At 43.9% G+C, this 16,251-nt stretch overlaps 3 protein-coding genes across 4 annotated transcripts; all 3 read right to left on the bottom strand.

The window, feature by feature from the left end:
* Positions 1-444: 444 nt before the first annotated feature.
* med8 (mediator complex subunit 8) lies at positions 445-3,347 on the bottom strand. 2 transcript variants are annotated; one of them, XM_037468997.2, is made up of 7 exons: positions 3,238-3,347; positions 2,633-2,754; positions 2,228-2,372; positions 1,990-2,130; positions 1,791-1,878; positions 1,434-1,694; positions 445-853 (listed from the first exon to the last, which is right to left on the bottom strand). In XM_037468997.2, exons 1-7 carry the CDS (start codon positions 3,241-3,243, stop codon positions 783-785), a joined length of 834 nt encoding a protein of 277 aa, XP_037324894.1. In that variant the 5' UTR covers positions 3,244-3,347; the 3' UTR covers positions 445-782. The 2 variants fall into 2 exon arrangements, with proteins under 2 accessions (XP_037324894.1, XP_037324896.1); XM_037468999.2 differs by having other exon boundaries at positions 1,455-1,694.
* Positions 3,348-3,626: 279 nt separating this feature from the next.
* aldh9a1a.1 (aldehyde dehydrogenase 9 family, member A1a, tandem duplicate 1) lies at positions 3,627-7,845 on the bottom strand. The gene is made up of 11 exons (XM_062563234.1): positions 7,600-7,845; positions 6,859-7,004; positions 6,401-6,530; positions 6,181-6,315; positions 5,894-6,090; positions 5,190-5,330; positions 4,922-5,110; positions 4,678-4,765; positions 4,439-4,580; positions 4,141-4,253; positions 3,627-3,975 (listed from the first exon to the last, which is right to left on the bottom strand). Exons 1-11 carry the CDS (start codon positions 7,781-7,783, stop codon positions 3,881-3,883), a joined length of 1,560 nt encoding a protein of 519 aa, XP_062419218.1. The 5' UTR covers positions 7,784-7,845; the 3' UTR covers positions 3,627-3,880.
* Positions 7,846-8,422: 577 nt separating this feature from the next.
* Positions 8,423-12,222, bottom strand: tmco1 (transmembrane and coiled-coil domains 1). Its single transcript, XM_037469001.2, has 7 exons — positions 12,010-12,222; positions 11,347-11,424; positions 11,197-11,256; positions 11,018-11,064; positions 9,831-9,898; positions 9,484-9,628; positions 8,423-8,905 (listed from the first exon to the last, which is right to left on the bottom strand). The coding sequence occupies exons 1-7, from the start codon at positions 12,077-12,079 to the stop codon at positions 8,807-8,809; spliced, it is 567 nt and encodes a 188-aa protein (XP_037324898.1). The 5' UTR covers positions 12,080-12,222; the 3' UTR covers positions 8,423-8,806.
* Between the last annotated feature and the right edge of the window lie 4,029 nt (positions 12,223-16,251).

Below are 16,251 nucleotides of genomic sequence, written 5' to 3'. Positions count from 1 at the left end.
ACACGTCAGCACCGATACTTCCTCATTTGGCCTCTTAAACACTTTGACATTATCAGGCCACACGGAGCAACGTCCACCCTCATTATTCTCACCTTTGGTACTGCAGCGAAATGGGCAAAGAGGAGCAGGAGAAGAGGACACGGGCGGAGACACGCGAGGGACATCAGATCATTGGGTGCATGTCTGGAATGTCTGGATGGCCATTTGAGGGACAGATGTTCTGTCCATGTCAAGGCACGTAGCGCTGGGGATGATCTAATAGGAAAATATTACAGTTTGGACATTACAGGGCTGTGGAAACACTTGATTGTAAAAAAAAAAAACCCACTAGTTTAAGATTATAAAATGCAATGACTAATTAGAGTCATTAATTTCCTTAGGTTCATGAAAATAATAAAAGATGAAGTAATTTAAATGTGTTTGTGAAGCAACCAGGTCGTTTTTTCAGAAGATCTTTAATTGGAAAAAAGGGTCAATGGTGGAGTACTAAGTACAGGCTTTGCTATTCCCAAAGAATGAAGACATACTGCCATCTTGTGGCTCAAACAAGGAGGTTCAGACGATGCATCAACAATGACAAAAAAACAAAGAAACTGATGGTTGCAAGTATTAACATTTAATGTTTGAGATCATTTCAAAACAAGAAGGTCTGAGTCTTTAGAGAGAACAGAGTAGTAACTACTTTGTAGCTGCTCCATTCTATCAATAAGTGTTGTGACAGAGACTGAAATGTAAAAAATGCTTATAACATAACCACAAAAAAAAGAAAACAGAAAAGGAGCTCATCGGTTGTAAGGATGCATTGAACCAGATGCAGATTTGATGTTTGTCTTGATGCTGCTGGGCATTTTTCCTGAGAAAGAAAGAAAATACAGAGAAAATGAATACTTTTGCTAGTATTGAAGTATTTGGGCTGAATTTCTGTCTCGTTCTTTCCATCTTCCCGAATGATGGGATTGACAAAGAAGTTATACATTTTCCAGCAGCATCATGTCTAATTGAAATATGTGTTTGATCAATGTGTTTAGCTTTTACTGTGCATTGATTTGTTCAGATGATGTGTGGGGAAATACGGTCTGATCAGAAAATATATATTTAAAACTATTTATACAACTATTTACCTACAACATGACTGTTGTTCGGCCCTACTTTTCTCTTTTTTAAGAGAAACAGCCTTTCCAACTAGGGGGATTAAAGAAAAAAGTGAAACTTTAACTACTCTTTCACAAATGGAGCCTGTTGGCTTTGAAGACAGTTGTTTTGCTACACATTGTGTCTGCTTCTCCTAACAGCGGCTGTGCTGACCGGTGGGTAATACACTGACTAAGCACCTCATACATGCCTACTTCAAAATAACCGTATTATCCCTTTAACACCTGTAAAATAACTCATAAGAATAGAAACAACAAAGGTAGTCATGGTGCCATACTAACCGAGCTCTCCAGGTCTCCTACCTGGCTGCCCTTGCTGCTGTGGAGCACCAGGTCCTCCCATAACTGCCTGCTGGCTTGAACCACCACCAATGGTGACCTGCTGTAATGTTGGACCTCCACTCATCATGGGACCTTGTCCCGGATGCCCAGGGGCCACTGGACCGGGAGGCCTGCATTTGGAAAGCCCCTTTCCAAATGCAACTGCTCCCACCAAAGCGTTGGTGTCAGCCGGGTTGAACGATGGCTTGTTCTGTCGTATTGCTGTGGAAAAACCAACAAACACACACGAGTCAACATATTTAAAACGTATCCAAACATTTTAGATGAGTTACCTGGTCGAGTAAAAGTGCAGCATACCTGAACTCTCTGCATCTCTGTCATCACGAGGATTGTTCAGCTTCTCCAGCAGATTGGAACAAAGTTTATTCAACGTCTGGATCTGTTTCTGTTGATGAAAATACAACCAGGGGGCGTTTGAACAATGCAAAACACGCTGTAATTGATAAAAGACATATGACTATTTTTATTTTTCCATACAAGTAAGACAGCAACTGACCTGCGCCACCTCCGGGCCGATTCGCGCCGCCTCTACACTCAGCTGCTTCTCCTGCTCTTCCACCTCTGGGTCAGGCTTGGTCCGCAAGTAGTCTGGTACAATCTCATGGCTGAACACTGGGACCCGCTGCTCCGTGAGTTTCTGCGAGATGCCGTGAATGGAAAGGTCAGAGAAAGATTGCTAAAAGAGAAAAGATGTCAGTGAAGTGGAAAGTTGGTCCGTGGCTTTTTATACTCACTGCTAAATCCTCATCTCGGTCCGGGGACAGAAGCAGCGGTATTATGACCTGGTTGCGAAAGGATGGCGTCTTTTCGTTCTTCAGCAGCTTATTGATGGTGTTCAGCTGACCGGATAGGAGGGCGAAGTTGTCCAGAACAGAGGGCCTGAATGAAACAAACACAAATCACAGTATCTCCGTAAAAACGATATTTCTGAATTTGTATATTTTTTCCATGACAAAACAGAGCATCTTGGGCCAAACATATAAAGTAGGATTACTTTTTCTAAGTTAGAGCAGCAGAAAACTCATCAAGCATATGTATTAAAGTATGAAGTTGAAAAGTTTGTAAACCTGATGAATGTGGAGGGGGGTTTTACACAAAGGTGTGCATACTACAGCTATTCTTTAGACTGCTTTACCCACCACGTTAATCGCTCGTATTCATTTTCCAGCTTGTAGATGAAACTGTGTAGCGCGTTTTTGACGTGTGCTACACGAGAAATGAGAGACTCCACCGCCGCCTCCAACTGCTTCTCCTCTCGTTGCTGAGGGAAATAAAAGAGACGATTAACACAGACGGCAAATCAAGGTGGCAAAGTTATTAACGTCACTTTATCGGTTCATCGGGGCTGCACCACGACGTTGCAGCTGCTATTTGCGCATAGAGGATGAGTTAAACAGTCTCTACGACAAAAGAAAGACGCTGTTCTCCAGTGTGGTGGTACGGAAGCTGATATTCCACTGTGTACACACCAAACAACCCGAACAAGAGCCTTTACTCATCAAAACAATGTCAGTTAAACGTCACGTTGAGATTGACTTCCCTGTAAGGTTAACCTAAGTTAGCTTAGACGCTAGTTAACATACCGTTAGCTGCTATCAGTTAGCAAGCTAGCTACTCCCAGCCCCAGAAATAAGTAATAAACCAGAAACGCTAAATACAAACGTCTACGTATAAATTAACAGCATATAATTTAACAAAGGTGGATACTCTAATTGACAAGATATGGGTAATAATATAGAATTACCTGCATTGTTGAACTACACGTTATCACTGAAATGCTTGCGTTAAATCCGTCTCAAACACTTCCGGTTAACGTTTCAGAATAAATGCACGTGTTTTTCAACGAATAACTTTCGTATAATAAATACATTTTATTAATTTCATTCCAGCAGGACTGGAATTTGTTTCAAGTCTGCACAGATTTTGAATCAAAGTACATTCTTTGCAACCCAATGCCAGATGAAGAATGACAGCAAAAAATCCAAGGCAAACTTTTATTCAAGAGTACTCAGCATTCACCATCGATGCTTTGGAGTTCAAGAAAAGAGGCAAGGTTAAAGAAGAGCAAGTAGAGTGCAGATGCTGTAGCCCAGCTGGCTTTTCAAATGAGTTTCCTGAGGCAGAACAGACAGGTAACCAGGCATGGACTTTATATTGAAAACATTTTATTTGGGTGAAAAGGCGTAAGTGCTGAAACAACAGTTCACTACAAACAGAATGTCTAATTAAGGACACACAAGCATTTGTAGTGTGTTTTAAAAGGCAGTGTGTTTGACATCAGTTTGTGTTCATTTACTAGTTCACATTAAGGTAGGTGCACTCGAGAGAGCTTCGTGAACTTGCGTGTGGCAGAAAGCACAAAGTTGTGACAGTTAACTGGGAGGAGTTTAGAAGAGGCTCTCCACGTCGCCCATCTCAACAACAACCGTCTTCAGCTGGGAGTAGTACTCGACGGTCACCTGGCCGTTCTCTCTGCCAAAACCTGGTGCAGCGCAACAGAGACCAGGTTAAAACTAGATTAGAATTACTTCTCTTCCTTTCATTCAATGAAGATAATGCAGGTCACTCGCTACTATACATTCATCATGCTATGAATGGTTTTGCAATATTTAAAAACACACATTCGCACAATTTTAATACCCCATACCTGACATCTTGTATCCTCCAAAAGGTACTTCCACAGGGCTGATGTTGTAGTTGTTGATGAAGCAGGTCCCTGCCTCAAGGTTCTCAGCCACGCGATGGGCTCTGGAAATGTCCCTGCAGGGCGAAGGAAAGGAACACATTTTAAACAGAAAAAGGTCACACAGTCATCTGCATTTCACCCTATTACACAATCAATCCACCCAGTAATTACATCACTCCTTTTGACTGCTCTGTTGAAGCACTTATTACTGTCAGCGTTTTGAATCAGGAGCTGTGACCTCTGCGTGCACTCTGCTGACCTGGTGAAGACGCCCGAGGCCAAACCGAACGTGGAGTTGTTGGCTCTCGCCATCACTTCTTCCTCCGTGTCGAAAGGCAGCACCGACATGACTGGCCCGAAAATCTCCTCCTTCACACAGGTCATGTCATCCCTGCAGTTATCTATGCCAGGGAGTAGGGGGGTAAAGAATGTAACATGCTGTAACATGCTGGGACATATAGAAACCGAGTGATTATGTGATGGTGTATCTTCACTTACCAAGCACACAAGGTGACATGAAGTAGCCTCCTTTCAATTTGGGGTCGCTGGGGACAAAAGGTTCTCCTCCACAAAGCACTTTGGCTCCCTGGAAACAAAAGACATATTATCAAAATACTTATTGGAACTAAGGGAACTACACTTGACTGCTTTGAAGTCTGTACAAAAGCAAAGGGCATTCTCTGATAAGCGGCTCAGTTCTTCCACAGGGACTGATCTGACGATAAGAGAGGATCAGAAGCACCTCTTTCTTGGCCTGACTGACGTATCCCAGCACTTTGTCCAGCTGCGGCTTGCTGATCAGCGCGCCCATCCGAGTGCCGTCCAACAGGGGGTCACCCAGAGGGATGGCCTTGGTCCTTTTCACAACTTCTTCAAGGAACTGGGGCAGGATCTCTCTTTGCACGTACACCCTGGTGCCGTTGCAGCAAACCTACGCATAGAAACAAAGAATGCATTCGATCGGGTCGAACTTGACACTGTACAACGCCTAAATGACACATCTGCCTCACCTGCCCCTGCGTCAGGAAGTTTGCCATCAGTGCTCCCTTCACCGCGTTTTCCAGCTCACAGTCTTTGAAGATCAGGAGGGGAGATTTCCCTCCCAGCTCCAGAGTCACATGCTTCACCCCCTTTGCAGACATCTCCATGACCTGAGGGCAAGGGGGACACACTGGGCATTAACAACCAACAGCAGGGACAATAGAAGCCTCAGGGAGCACTTATTTTATTAAACTTTACATTTTTCACGACGTGATGAACCCTCAAGCCTTCAAGACCACGGCTTTTTAATGGTTCTGACCCAAATTCTAAACTGATCTGACTAAAGATCATATATTGCGCCAAGACAAAATTATAGTTTCGGCAGTAAAATTTGGAGTAAAAGGTGAGAAGTTGGGAGGGAAATGAAGACACTGTAGAGATCAACGCTGATTGGCCAAGACTCAAAGATGTATTATAGCGAAGATCACAACATCACCGGTCTCCTTGTCTCACTCCAAACTCAGAAACGCTGGGCGGCCAGTTGATCCCCCTCCATCCACCCCCAAAAATCTCTTTGGATCCAACAATTCATGCTGATGACATATTTTGATTTTAAAACTGTGAATGCTTACAGATTGAATGGTGGTTTCTACTTCCCAAGTTCTACTACAGTCTTTGACATTAATTTCACCACAGTAAAAATAATCTGGCATTTACGGTACGGCTTCTGCACCTTCTTGCCCGTTGGCACACTGCCGGTGAACGACACTTTGGCGGCCCCCGGGTGGTGGCAGAGCAAGGTGCCGGTGTCCGCCCCGCCCTGCACCACACAGAAGAGCCCATCCGGGACCCCCGCCTCCTTGTATATCTCAGCCAGAATGACGGCGGTCACAGGAGTCATGGGAGAGGGCTTGAACACCATGGAGTTACCTAAATGCAGCCGCACCGTAGCACAAGGTTTAAAAAGGGGACACATCATCGCTGGACAAACAGCTCAAATCGCCACCGTCACACACTCACCACATGCCAGAGCAGGGGCGGACTTAAATGTGGCCACCTGGAAGGGGTAGTTCCACGCCCCGATTCCCACGCACACGCCCAGGGGCTCCCTCCGGGTGTAGGCAAACGTTCCACCGGGAAGCTGGATGTGCTGGCCTTCAATGTCCCAAACACCACTTTTAAGACAACTTTTTTTTTTTCAAAGTGAAAAGAAGAGAACAAAAAGTGCTTGTGACCACACCTGCGAGTGTACCAGCAATGCCAGCGTAGTACTCAATGCACTGCCAGGAGACGTCGATGTCCACCAGCGCTTCGGTGATGGACTTGCCGTTGTTGATCACTTCCAGCTTTGCTATTTTCTCCCTTCTTTCCTGTTTGTATTGGAATAACGCAAACAAAAAGCTGTGAATGAGACCTTTGACCAAACTATTCAAACATTTACTTGGTAATTTACTTGCGGTTATTGCATGTACATAGTCATTGTATAAATAAATAATTACATCGAAGGTTAAAATCCAAACTGATATGGACACACTAAAAGGTCTTCTTTGTGCAAATGTAGGTCAGCAAGAGGTTGGGGTCGCATAATGAGTAACTAGTGTCTTACTGCAGGCTTGCAAAAGTTTGCTCCAATTTGTGTTGCGTAACATTGAAGTCCGGCTGGTTTCCAGAGAGAATGAAGCAGCTCCACCGGCTCACCCTGATAATGCGTGCGGCCTCCAACATCACCCGAGCCCGCTCCATGCCCGCCATCTTGCGCCATTGCAGGTAGGCGGTGTGGGCGCTCTTTATGGCCTCGTTCACCTCCTCAGACCCACAGGGAACCATCTGACACAAGACACGGCCTGCACAAACAAGATCAGCTGGCTTACAGAGCTCCAAGAAACCAGGGTGAAGGAACGACATATTCAGTGTGATTTCCTCCTACATAGATCCAGTTGTTCGAAGGATCTTATGGCTTTAATGGTGTTTGACTATAAACAGGGAGTAACATCTCCTTTAAACTGCTTTTTCCAGATTTCAATTCTTCTAATTATGATGCTAGATAGCTTGAAAAATAATAATAATACTAATGGGGAGGGGGGGGGGGGGGGTAATCTATAAATGGTAGGGGAAACCCTGCAATGGAGTTGCATAACTTGCAAGTGCATTGGGTGATTATTATTACGTTATTTCCAGCTAAAATTACTTAAAATACTAAAATAATTCAAGCTTTTGAGGGCCCCTTTCAGTCGGGGCCCACAGGCCCATCTTGCAGGCCTTCAGACCTAGGTCCCAGGTCACAATGCTTACAGAGGTAATAAATCAAGTCATTTTCTCATACTTTCTCCTTCCAAAGAAGAAGACGCTTTGAACTGGTTTCGAACATATTTTTACAAACGTCATGATAGTCACGTGATGTGTTAATCAGCACATAACGGATCGGACTCCAGCACTTACCCGTCGCTGGTTCGAACACGGGCTCCGCGTTTTTCTCCGTCCTGGGCTTCACTCGCTTTCCACCCCAGAAGTTCAGCGGGTCGGTGATGAGCACGGTACCCGTGGCGGCTCCGGGCATGATGTCGAGGACTGACTGGGCCATGGTGAGTGGGAGAGTACCTGCAAGGACACGGAGACGGTTCATCAAAGTTCCTGATGGACGACGGAGAGAGATATGCAGAGAGAGTCTGTCACACAGCGCGCACAGTGAAGGCGACTCGCTCAACTTTTCAGATGTAGCCAATCCCAGCGGAGAGAGCGCGGTCACGCGCCCTGATACCCACGCCCTAAGACACGCCCTCCAGAACGGGGCGTAGTTTGCTGCTTGATAGTCTGACCGTATGAAAGCCACTAAAAAAGTGATAGTCGAAATTATGATAAAAAGTCAGTTATGAGATCAATTGGCTTTCATACGACAGAGATGTACTGATGTAAAGAAGATTCAAACGGAACTGGACCTTCATTCCTTTGTAATGCAGTTTACAAAGGGATGTATACTCATCTATTTTCTTCTATATTCTCGTTGGGGTTAACACCGGCAGGTCGACTGCATCGTTAGTTTCATAACTTTAGTCCTTTAGTACTTCTTTGTTCTCTACATGTCTGCAAATCCCTGTAGATTTGACAGTTCAGCAATGGAACAGCTGAGGGGAGAAAACTATTTCTGCAACAGGGAGTCCTGCAGCGCCTCAAAGTGTGCAAAAGAGGCCGTGCAGAGGGAATGTGGCTTTCCAATGGAGAAAAGAAGGCTAGGCAAACCTTGAATAAAATAATAAAATTGAAATAGTGAAAAACAAAGAGTAATCATAAACTTTATTAATATGTAAGAAATAAGGATACAGACAATTACATACAATAATACTGACAAATGGATCAATGTTACTGCACCAATGAATCATTCAAATCTCAAAATGATGTCTGGCTTGTGCTGAACACAAGGTGTCATCTGTATCCTTTAGTAATCAATGGAATCACAGACTAATTTTCTTATTTTTTTCTTTACATCTAAGTGAGACTCTAAAAAGTTAAATAAAACTAAACATGACTGAAAAATCCAGCAGGAGTGATTCAGCCGTTCGCTACAGCCCTGCAGAACCAGTTCCGTCTGTGCCCTGAGGACGGAGCCGCCACGATGTGCACGAACAGCACCGGTGAGCCCGCTTGGTGATCAGGAAAACTTGGCAGCTTGGGGAGGAGGTCCCAGGAAGCCTCCAGCCTGCTTGGTTGCAGCTCTGGAAGGCGCGAGGCCAAGCATCTTCTGGATGTTCTGGGGAGAAGAAGCAGAAGAAAACACTCAGCGTGGCACTCATTGTCGCTTTGGTGAGAATTGTAGCATGCTGGGTATTTTACTTATAATAAATTATATTATAATAAAAATTAGTGGAAATAGCTATGAGACTATGAGAGAACTGAAAATATGGACACTGCTGTTCTTAATTTCTTTGTGGGGCATAACATGCAGAATGAAACTTATCCCCAAATGTTCAAAACCTGGTATAAAATGATATAAAATACTACTTTTTAGTTATTTCGCCTAGTAATTGCCCATAAGTGCATAGGATGAAACGGTAACATATCTGGGATACCAAAACCGCTTATTAAGTAAATTAAACATTTACTTTATATTTTTGCATCTTATTTTTCATTTGTACATCATGTAACATACACTTTCAGATTACTTTCACACTGTTGGGCCACAGGCTAGCAACACAACATGCTGCTATTTAAGAACAAATGATCTTGAATCCTGATACAATTCATGTGACAGACCCACTTTGAGCTCCCATGACTCCTATTAATGCTTGGCCCCCACTGCCCCTGAACCGGGTCTAAGGGGGACGTTACCTGTCTGATGGACATGGTGCAGAGGATGTAAAGGAAGATAAAAGAGCAGTCTGTGTAATCCTCGCCCAGCAGGTTGCGATGCGACAGCCCCTGGATGTAGGAAAGGGGCACGAATGGCAACTTGGCCACGACTCGTCCGTCAAAGCTGAACAGAACAAATGAGACGTTTTTACCAAACACACAAGATTTGCTTTGGCCAAATTCAATCCACAATTCCTCATCGACACAGAGGGAAAAATGTTTGTCATGTCAGCATTTGGACTTTTCTCTTATTTCGATTGATCGTTTCTATACATCAAGAAATGAAAACGTAAATCAACTTGATTTTAACCTTGTGCATCACTTACATGGAGTTGAACATGCCCATCAACGCTGTGAAGCAGAAGCCTATCGCGAACATTGACTTCATGCGCACCTGCAAACCAAAACACACACACAATTAAAAAGGGAAATTTGAAGTCAGGTAACATCTGACTACAAATACAAGGACAAATGCAGTTTGGCACTAATGAAATATACAACACCAACATGACTAATGTAAAAGTGTAGGAAAGCCTTTAAATGCTGTCTACTACAGCCAAAACAACCACATTCCCAGGCCTGATGTGAGTGGGTATTAGGGCTGCAACAACGAATCGATGAAATCGATTAAAATCGATTATTAAAAGCGTTGGCAACGAATTTCATTATCGATTCGCTGTGTCGCGCGACTATTATCTTTGAGTATTAAAAGAAAGTTGCGCGCGCCGCGCAGAGCTGAGAAAAAAAAAAGTTGAGCGCTCGCGCAGCAGAACATCGGAGAGACCCGTACTACTGTTCTGAAACATGCGGAGGAAGAGAAGCCAATGCGACCTAAATATTTCACACTGAAATGGGGGGTGCGGGTCCTAGCGGGCAACGGGGGGGGGGGGGGGGGTGCTGCGGTTTTCTTTGCAGCGCCAGTAGTTTTACGTTCTAATCGCCGCGCTCGACTTCAAGGTGTAACCTTTATTATTGTTCGGTCTGAAACAGCGCGCTCAGTGACGGGTGGTGCAGCAATATTGATGTCCGGGTGGAAATCAGGAGAAAGGTCGGTCCGGGATATTTTCGGGAGGGGCTTTGAAATTCGGGAGGGTTGACATGTCTGATTGTAAGATATGCAAAAGCGATGTGGCCTGGCACAGGAGCACCACGGAAATGATTCATGATTTTGTGCCTAATATATTTAATTTGGCGGCTGTAAAGTATACATCATGCGATGTGTGTATGTATTTATTGTGTATTTATTATTTGCTTACTTAGGGATGTTCAAGGAGCAATCTGTTAGTGCAAAACATATTTAGAAAGTGCACAGTCAGTTCTATTTTTCAATAAAGGGTTGGAAATTAATGTTTTTACATTTTTTTATTTTTTTTATCCAATTCATCGATTAATCGAACAAATAATCGACAGATGAATCGATTATTAAAATAATCGTTAGTTGCAGCTCTAGTGGGTATGTTAATATAAAGAAGTCTAAGCATTGCCTATTTGTTGCAAAGAGATGGTCTCTCACCATGGACAAGTCTCTATTGTTGTTCTTCAGCTTCTCTTCCTGTCGTTCTGTAATGCATTCAGAGGCAAACATCACTTATCAAGAACACTTGGCAAAGGGAAGAAATGCTAAGACATGCTGAGGTTTTAGCTTTTAGGCTTGCCTTATTTCTCCACCAATTGAGTTAACGGTGAACTTACCAATTTTCTTCTTTTGTTGACGTCCTGCAGATTCTGTGATGGTTTCCTTTTTCTTCTCAACTAATATCAAACAGGCAACAGATAATGCATTAAAAGTCTACAGAGCCAATGGAGAAAATATAGTATGACGTTCACATATGAGTCACTTACGTTTTTTGCTCTGTTTTTCCACTTCAGCCTTTAGCCTCTTGTACTTTTCAGTGCGATATACTAAAACCCAGGTAATCCCTGTGGGGGGAGGGGGAGGGGGGGGGGCAGAAGAAGAGGTTTGTGTATCTAATAAAGACATATTGTGCAACGTGGGTTTCATATTGGGCAACATATGCATTGATACAATATACATTTGTACGATTTTTCTGTCTGATTACTTTGTGGCTACCGAATGCTGGGAAGGTTTAAAAAAAGAAAAAACTCTTAATCAACTTTTCTTGGACATTAAATGTCCAATAACTGTCACATTACGTTTACCAAGGATATTAATAAAGCATAGTTACTCCATATATTGTAAAGAACGTAAATGCAAGTCTTTTATTGTGGAAATGTAAACCGGAAGTCATTTCCGCCGTCTGACATACTAACGTCTTTTTTACTTAACGTAGCTTTATTAGCGATATTAACTGTATAGCAAGCACCCAACTTGTCGTCAAAGACATTTGAAAGACATTAATCAATATTAATCACATGAAAAACACGGCTGCGCTATCTAATGTAGAAGGTTGTGAAACAATTGAGAGGGAATGTGTTTCCTGGACGGTAGTAAAATGCCTCCATACTCGAGCAGCCTGTCGGGACAGTCGGGAGGATTTCACTCACCTTCGGCCAACAGCGCGGTGCAAACAGAGATGAACACGATTAGAATAGTGTCAGCAAACATTGTGCTCATGTTGCTAATGTCCCGATTATCGTCCCGTTCAGCCAGCCGCAGAGGCAAGTAGTCAGTTTGTCATTACAGGCTACACCGCGGCCAGTGAGCACATTACATCGGTCTCAGACTCACTAGGCTGACGTCAGCTCTCTGGAGGAGGTCACACGTGTAAAAAGTACTTCCGGTTCAATGTACTCAAACTGAAATAAACTGTTTACTATGTGCGATACATTCCTCTAAAATAAAGGTCGTAAATATATATTAATATATTTCCTTTTACAAGATGGTATTATACCAGAAGAAGCGTTATATATTTATGGATATGTAAATGTATATTTGTGTATGCAATGTGTAACTCCTATGAAGTGTCCTCTATCTTTTTACTTGCGATTCTGGAGCTCCTGATAAAACAGCGGACACAAATAGAATTTGGGATCACGTGTCTCCTTTTTAATCCTCAATTTAATGAACAAACACTTATGCAATGATCGTATAGTGGTAAATAATAATCATCTAAACAAACTAACATACCTGATAAAACAGCGGACACAAATAGAATTTGGGATCACGTGTCTAGGAGGACGACAGAAAACGGGTGTTAGCTAGCTAACCCGACATTATTACAAACACTAAAACATGTACAAAACATCACATTAATTAATAAAAGACCAAGGCAAATATAAACGAAGATAACAAACATCCAAAATAATAAAGCTACACCATAAATTAATTGTTAAAGTACATAAAGTAAACATTGTTCACGGACATACAAAAAAAAGACGTTACCTCCTTTTTAATCCTCAATTTAATGGAGGATTTTCCCACAATCCCGTTGGTCCGTTGGTCCGTTCAGGTACCACATTAAAACAGTAGATGGCGTAGTTCAGCCATTTTAGCAGGATTTATCCTAACCCATATTAACTATGTTACATACACCCCCCTTAAATTCTGCTAAATTGGGGCACACCGAATAAAAAAACAATAACAAAGATACCATCTACCAAAGTCCAGGTGCTTAGTCATAAAAGCATAATCAGTTCAGTCAGTTAAGAAAACTTTTCACGTAGAATTAAGTCAGCAACGGATTGGCCAATCCCACCACTAACGTAGACACAAAAGATGCCGTGTACACCTCTTTTCTGTAAACACTGCTATATGACATATACAACTGTAAGGTACCTGTAAAACAACTCAAAGCATTCTAACCAGAAAACATGTTCTTCACAAAATAAAACAAAGAATCAACCGATGACACTGAGCCATCTACAATCTGTTCATTCATTTCACAAATGAGCCGAGGTGGAGGTTTTACAGGTCTACCTGCCCTGGTGCAAAGGGGAGGTGGCTGTGCACAAACCACCTGTTCTTGTGTACTTGCATCTAACAGTGTCTCATTCGCCCGGTCCGGGGAGACAATATTTGGAACTTCCACCGCCGAGGGCTGGCATGAGGCATCCTGAGACACCACACATCCACTAGAAGTTTCAGGGGAAGGCAACTGTAGAGCTTGTAGCGGAGGATCCGAGGTATCCAAAACCTCACACACAGCGCGTGGGGCAATAGTCACTCCAGTCTCCGAGGGTGAAGCACTCACAACATCCGATTGGCTGGCTGTGGTGTCCTCATCACTCTCCTCATCCATTTGCTGGAGCCAGTCAATTGTCTTTGTCACACTGTCCTGTACATCAACAGGGACCACTGGGGCACATTGTTCACCTCCCGCCACTGAAGGGGAGCATGACTCCAAGGCGTTGTCATCTCCCACAGGGAGAAAACTAACAGGCAGAAGGAGGTTTCTATGAACAACTTTTTCCTTTGCTGTCACAGGATCTCTGATGCTGTACACATTGATTTCAGGCCTCCCAGACGTCACTTCATAGACTGTGGACTCCCATTTGTCTGCAATTTTCTTCTTGCCTCTCTCACCGCGATTTGCAAGCAGCACTCTGTCACCTATAGTGAGCGGTGACCCTTTTGCCTTGCGGTTGTAGTTCTTTGCCTGACGAGCCTGTTCTGTCCGACTGTTCAGCCGGGCAATGCGTGCAGCTTCAGACAGGTCCCGCTTCAAGTGAGCGACAAACTCATTGTGGCCAACAACAGCCCCGTTAGGGAGAGCATGCTGGAACATAACATCGACAGGCAGACGTGGAATTCTCCCAAACATTAGAAAGAAAGGCGCAAAACTCGTTGTCTCATGCTCGGTGCAGTTGTAGCAGAATGTCAACATCTGAAGCATTTGTGGCCACTTGGCTTTGGACTGGGGTGGCAGAGCTCTTATCATGTTCCCGAGGGTCCTGTTGTATCGCTCGACAACTCCATTCCCCATAGGATGGTACGGGGTGGTATGTGATTTTTGAATGCCAGCCATCTCCATCAGCTCTTTAATGAGGTGACTCTCAAAATTAGCCCCTTGATCTGAATGGATGCGTTTAGGGAAACCATAGATGCAGAAAAAGTCATCCCAGAGACGACGGGCAACTTGCTTTGCTGATTGATTTTTGCAAGGAAATGCATGCGACAATTTGGAGAAGTGATCTGTGACAACCAAAACATCCACACTCTTTTTGTCAGTCTGCTCAGCTGTCCAAAAGTCAATACATACTAGTTCCATTGGTTCCGAGGTGATAATGCTTTCAAGTGGAACACGGATGTTAGGCTCCGGGGTCTTTCCAACCATACAGCGAAAGCAGTTTCGCACATGGTTGATGATGTCACGTTCCATCCCTATCCAAAAGAACCTCTGCCTGGCGAGAGAGAGTGTGCGCGCCTGCCCTTGATGACCTGATGAGTCGTGGAGGCCACGGAGGACTTGGAGTTTCAGGGAGTCTGGAACAACAATCTGGTGAATTGTCGTGTTCATTTGTCTGTCTTTCTTTACCTTATACAACATGCCATTCTTTATGGAAAGCTTAGACCATTGTCTCAACAGTTTCATCACCGCCCGAGACTCACCAGCACGTTCACGCCTAGAGGGCCTCCTGTGACGCTGAACGTAAAAGAAAACCCTGCTCAAGACATCATCCTGCTCTTGCAAATTGACCAGTTCACTCTTCGGTAAAGAATCAATCTGATCAACATCGGCAAGCTGAAGAATAGCCGGTTCAGTGCCTCTCATTTGACTGACACCTCCAGAGTCGTGTGCATCCAACACAGCTGAGACATCTTGTGAAGAAAGGGACCCCTGCGGAGAAGGTGTAGTGACCACCGCATGCTCCTCGGAGTGGTCAACAACCAACTGGCAGTTAGTAGTACATCTGAATGCATCTTGTACTGTCCTATCCAACATTCCATTCACATGGTTCAATAACAATGCATACGGTTCAGTTACAAGACGGTGGCTTATGCATGACCGGACAAAGGGCTCCCTACTCAGTGCATCGGCAACCACATTCTTTGCACCAGGGACATAGTTCAGATCAAAATTGTATGCTGCAAGTTTGGAAACCCATCTTTGTTCACATGCATCTAACCTAGGCTTAGTCAAGATGTAGGTTAATGGATTATTATCCGTCCAGACGGTAAAACACCGCCCTTTCAGCCAGTGGCTAAATTTGTCGCAAACTGCCCATTTAAGAGCAAGAAATTCCAGCCGATGTGCTGGATAGTTCAGCTGGGAATGTGACAGTGTCTTGCTTGCAAACGCCACAGGTCTGGCAACTTCTCCATCAGGAGGCAACTGGGAGAGTACAGCTCCTAGGCCATCAAAGGAGGCGTCAATAGCGAGGATGAATGGTGCACCAAAATCTGGATGGGCCAACGCAACACTGTGCACAAGCTCGTGTTTCAGAATTCTGAATGCTTCCCTACACTCATCAGTCCAGTCCGTCGGGGACAGTTTAACTCTGCCTTTTTTGAATTTTGGTTTATGACATCTCCCTCTTTTGTGCGGTGTCGCAGGCTCAGCCACAAGGTTGAACAGCGGCTTAGCTTTAGCTGAACATCCCTCAATAAAATGATGGTAGTAGAGAACCATTCCCATGAAAGATCGGATCTTCTTTGCACAAGGTGTTTTCTCATCAGCCTCCATCAGGTCAGCTTCCTGTACATCATTTATAGCCTGTACCTTAGTGGGATCTGTCCGAACACCATCTCCACTAATGATGTGTCCCAAAAACTTGACAGATCGGCGAAGAAAATGGCACTTTTTAGGCGAGAGCTTCAAGTTGTTTGCAGCCAGGCGTGAGAACACC

The sequence above is a fragment of the Pungitius pungitius genome, chromosome 7 (genome assembly GCF_949316345.1).
Source record: "Pungitius pungitius chromosome 7, fPunPun2.1, whole genome shotgun sequence".
NCBI lineage: Eukaryota > Metazoa > Chordata > Actinopteri > Perciformes > Gasterosteidae > Pungitius > Pungitius pungitius.
Note: the sequence above shows the minus strand (reverse complement) of the source record. Positions and strands in the feature narration are given on the sequence as shown.

Coding starts and splice junctions, on each gene's coding strand:
- aldh9a1a.1 (XM_062563234.1), bottom strand. CDS start 7,783: ATGAACCGTCTCCGTGTCCTTGCAGGTACTCTCCCACTCACCATGGCC. Junction 6,316..6,400: donor CATTGCTGGTACACTCGCAG/GTGTGGTCACAA, acceptor GGGACATTGAAG/GCCAGCACATCCAGCTTCCC. Junction 3,976..4,140: donor TGGAGGATACAAGATGTCAG/GTATGGGGTATT, acceptor GCGCTGCACCAG/GTTTTGGCAGAGAGAACGGC.
- med8 (XM_037468997.2), bottom strand. Junction 2,131..2,227: donor ACCGAGATGAGGATTTAGCA/GTGAGTATAAAA, acceptor GGCATCTCGCAG/AAACTCACGGAGCAGCGGGT. Junction 1,695..1,790: donor CAGAGATGCAGAGAGTTCAG/GTATGCTGCACT, acceptor GTTTTTCCACAG/CAATACGACAGAACAAGCCA.
- tmco1 (XM_037469001.2), bottom strand. CDS start 12,079: ATGAGCACAATGTTTGCTGACACTATTCTAATCGTGTTCATCTCTGTT. Junction 11,257..11,346: donor GGAAAAACAGAGCAAAAAAC/GTAAGTGACTCA, acceptor GTTTGATATTAG/TTGAGAAGAAAAAGGAAACC. Junction 9,899..11,017: donor ACAATAGAGACTTGTCCATG/GTGAGAGACCAT, acceptor TTTGGTTTGCAG/GTGCGCATGAAGTCAATGTT.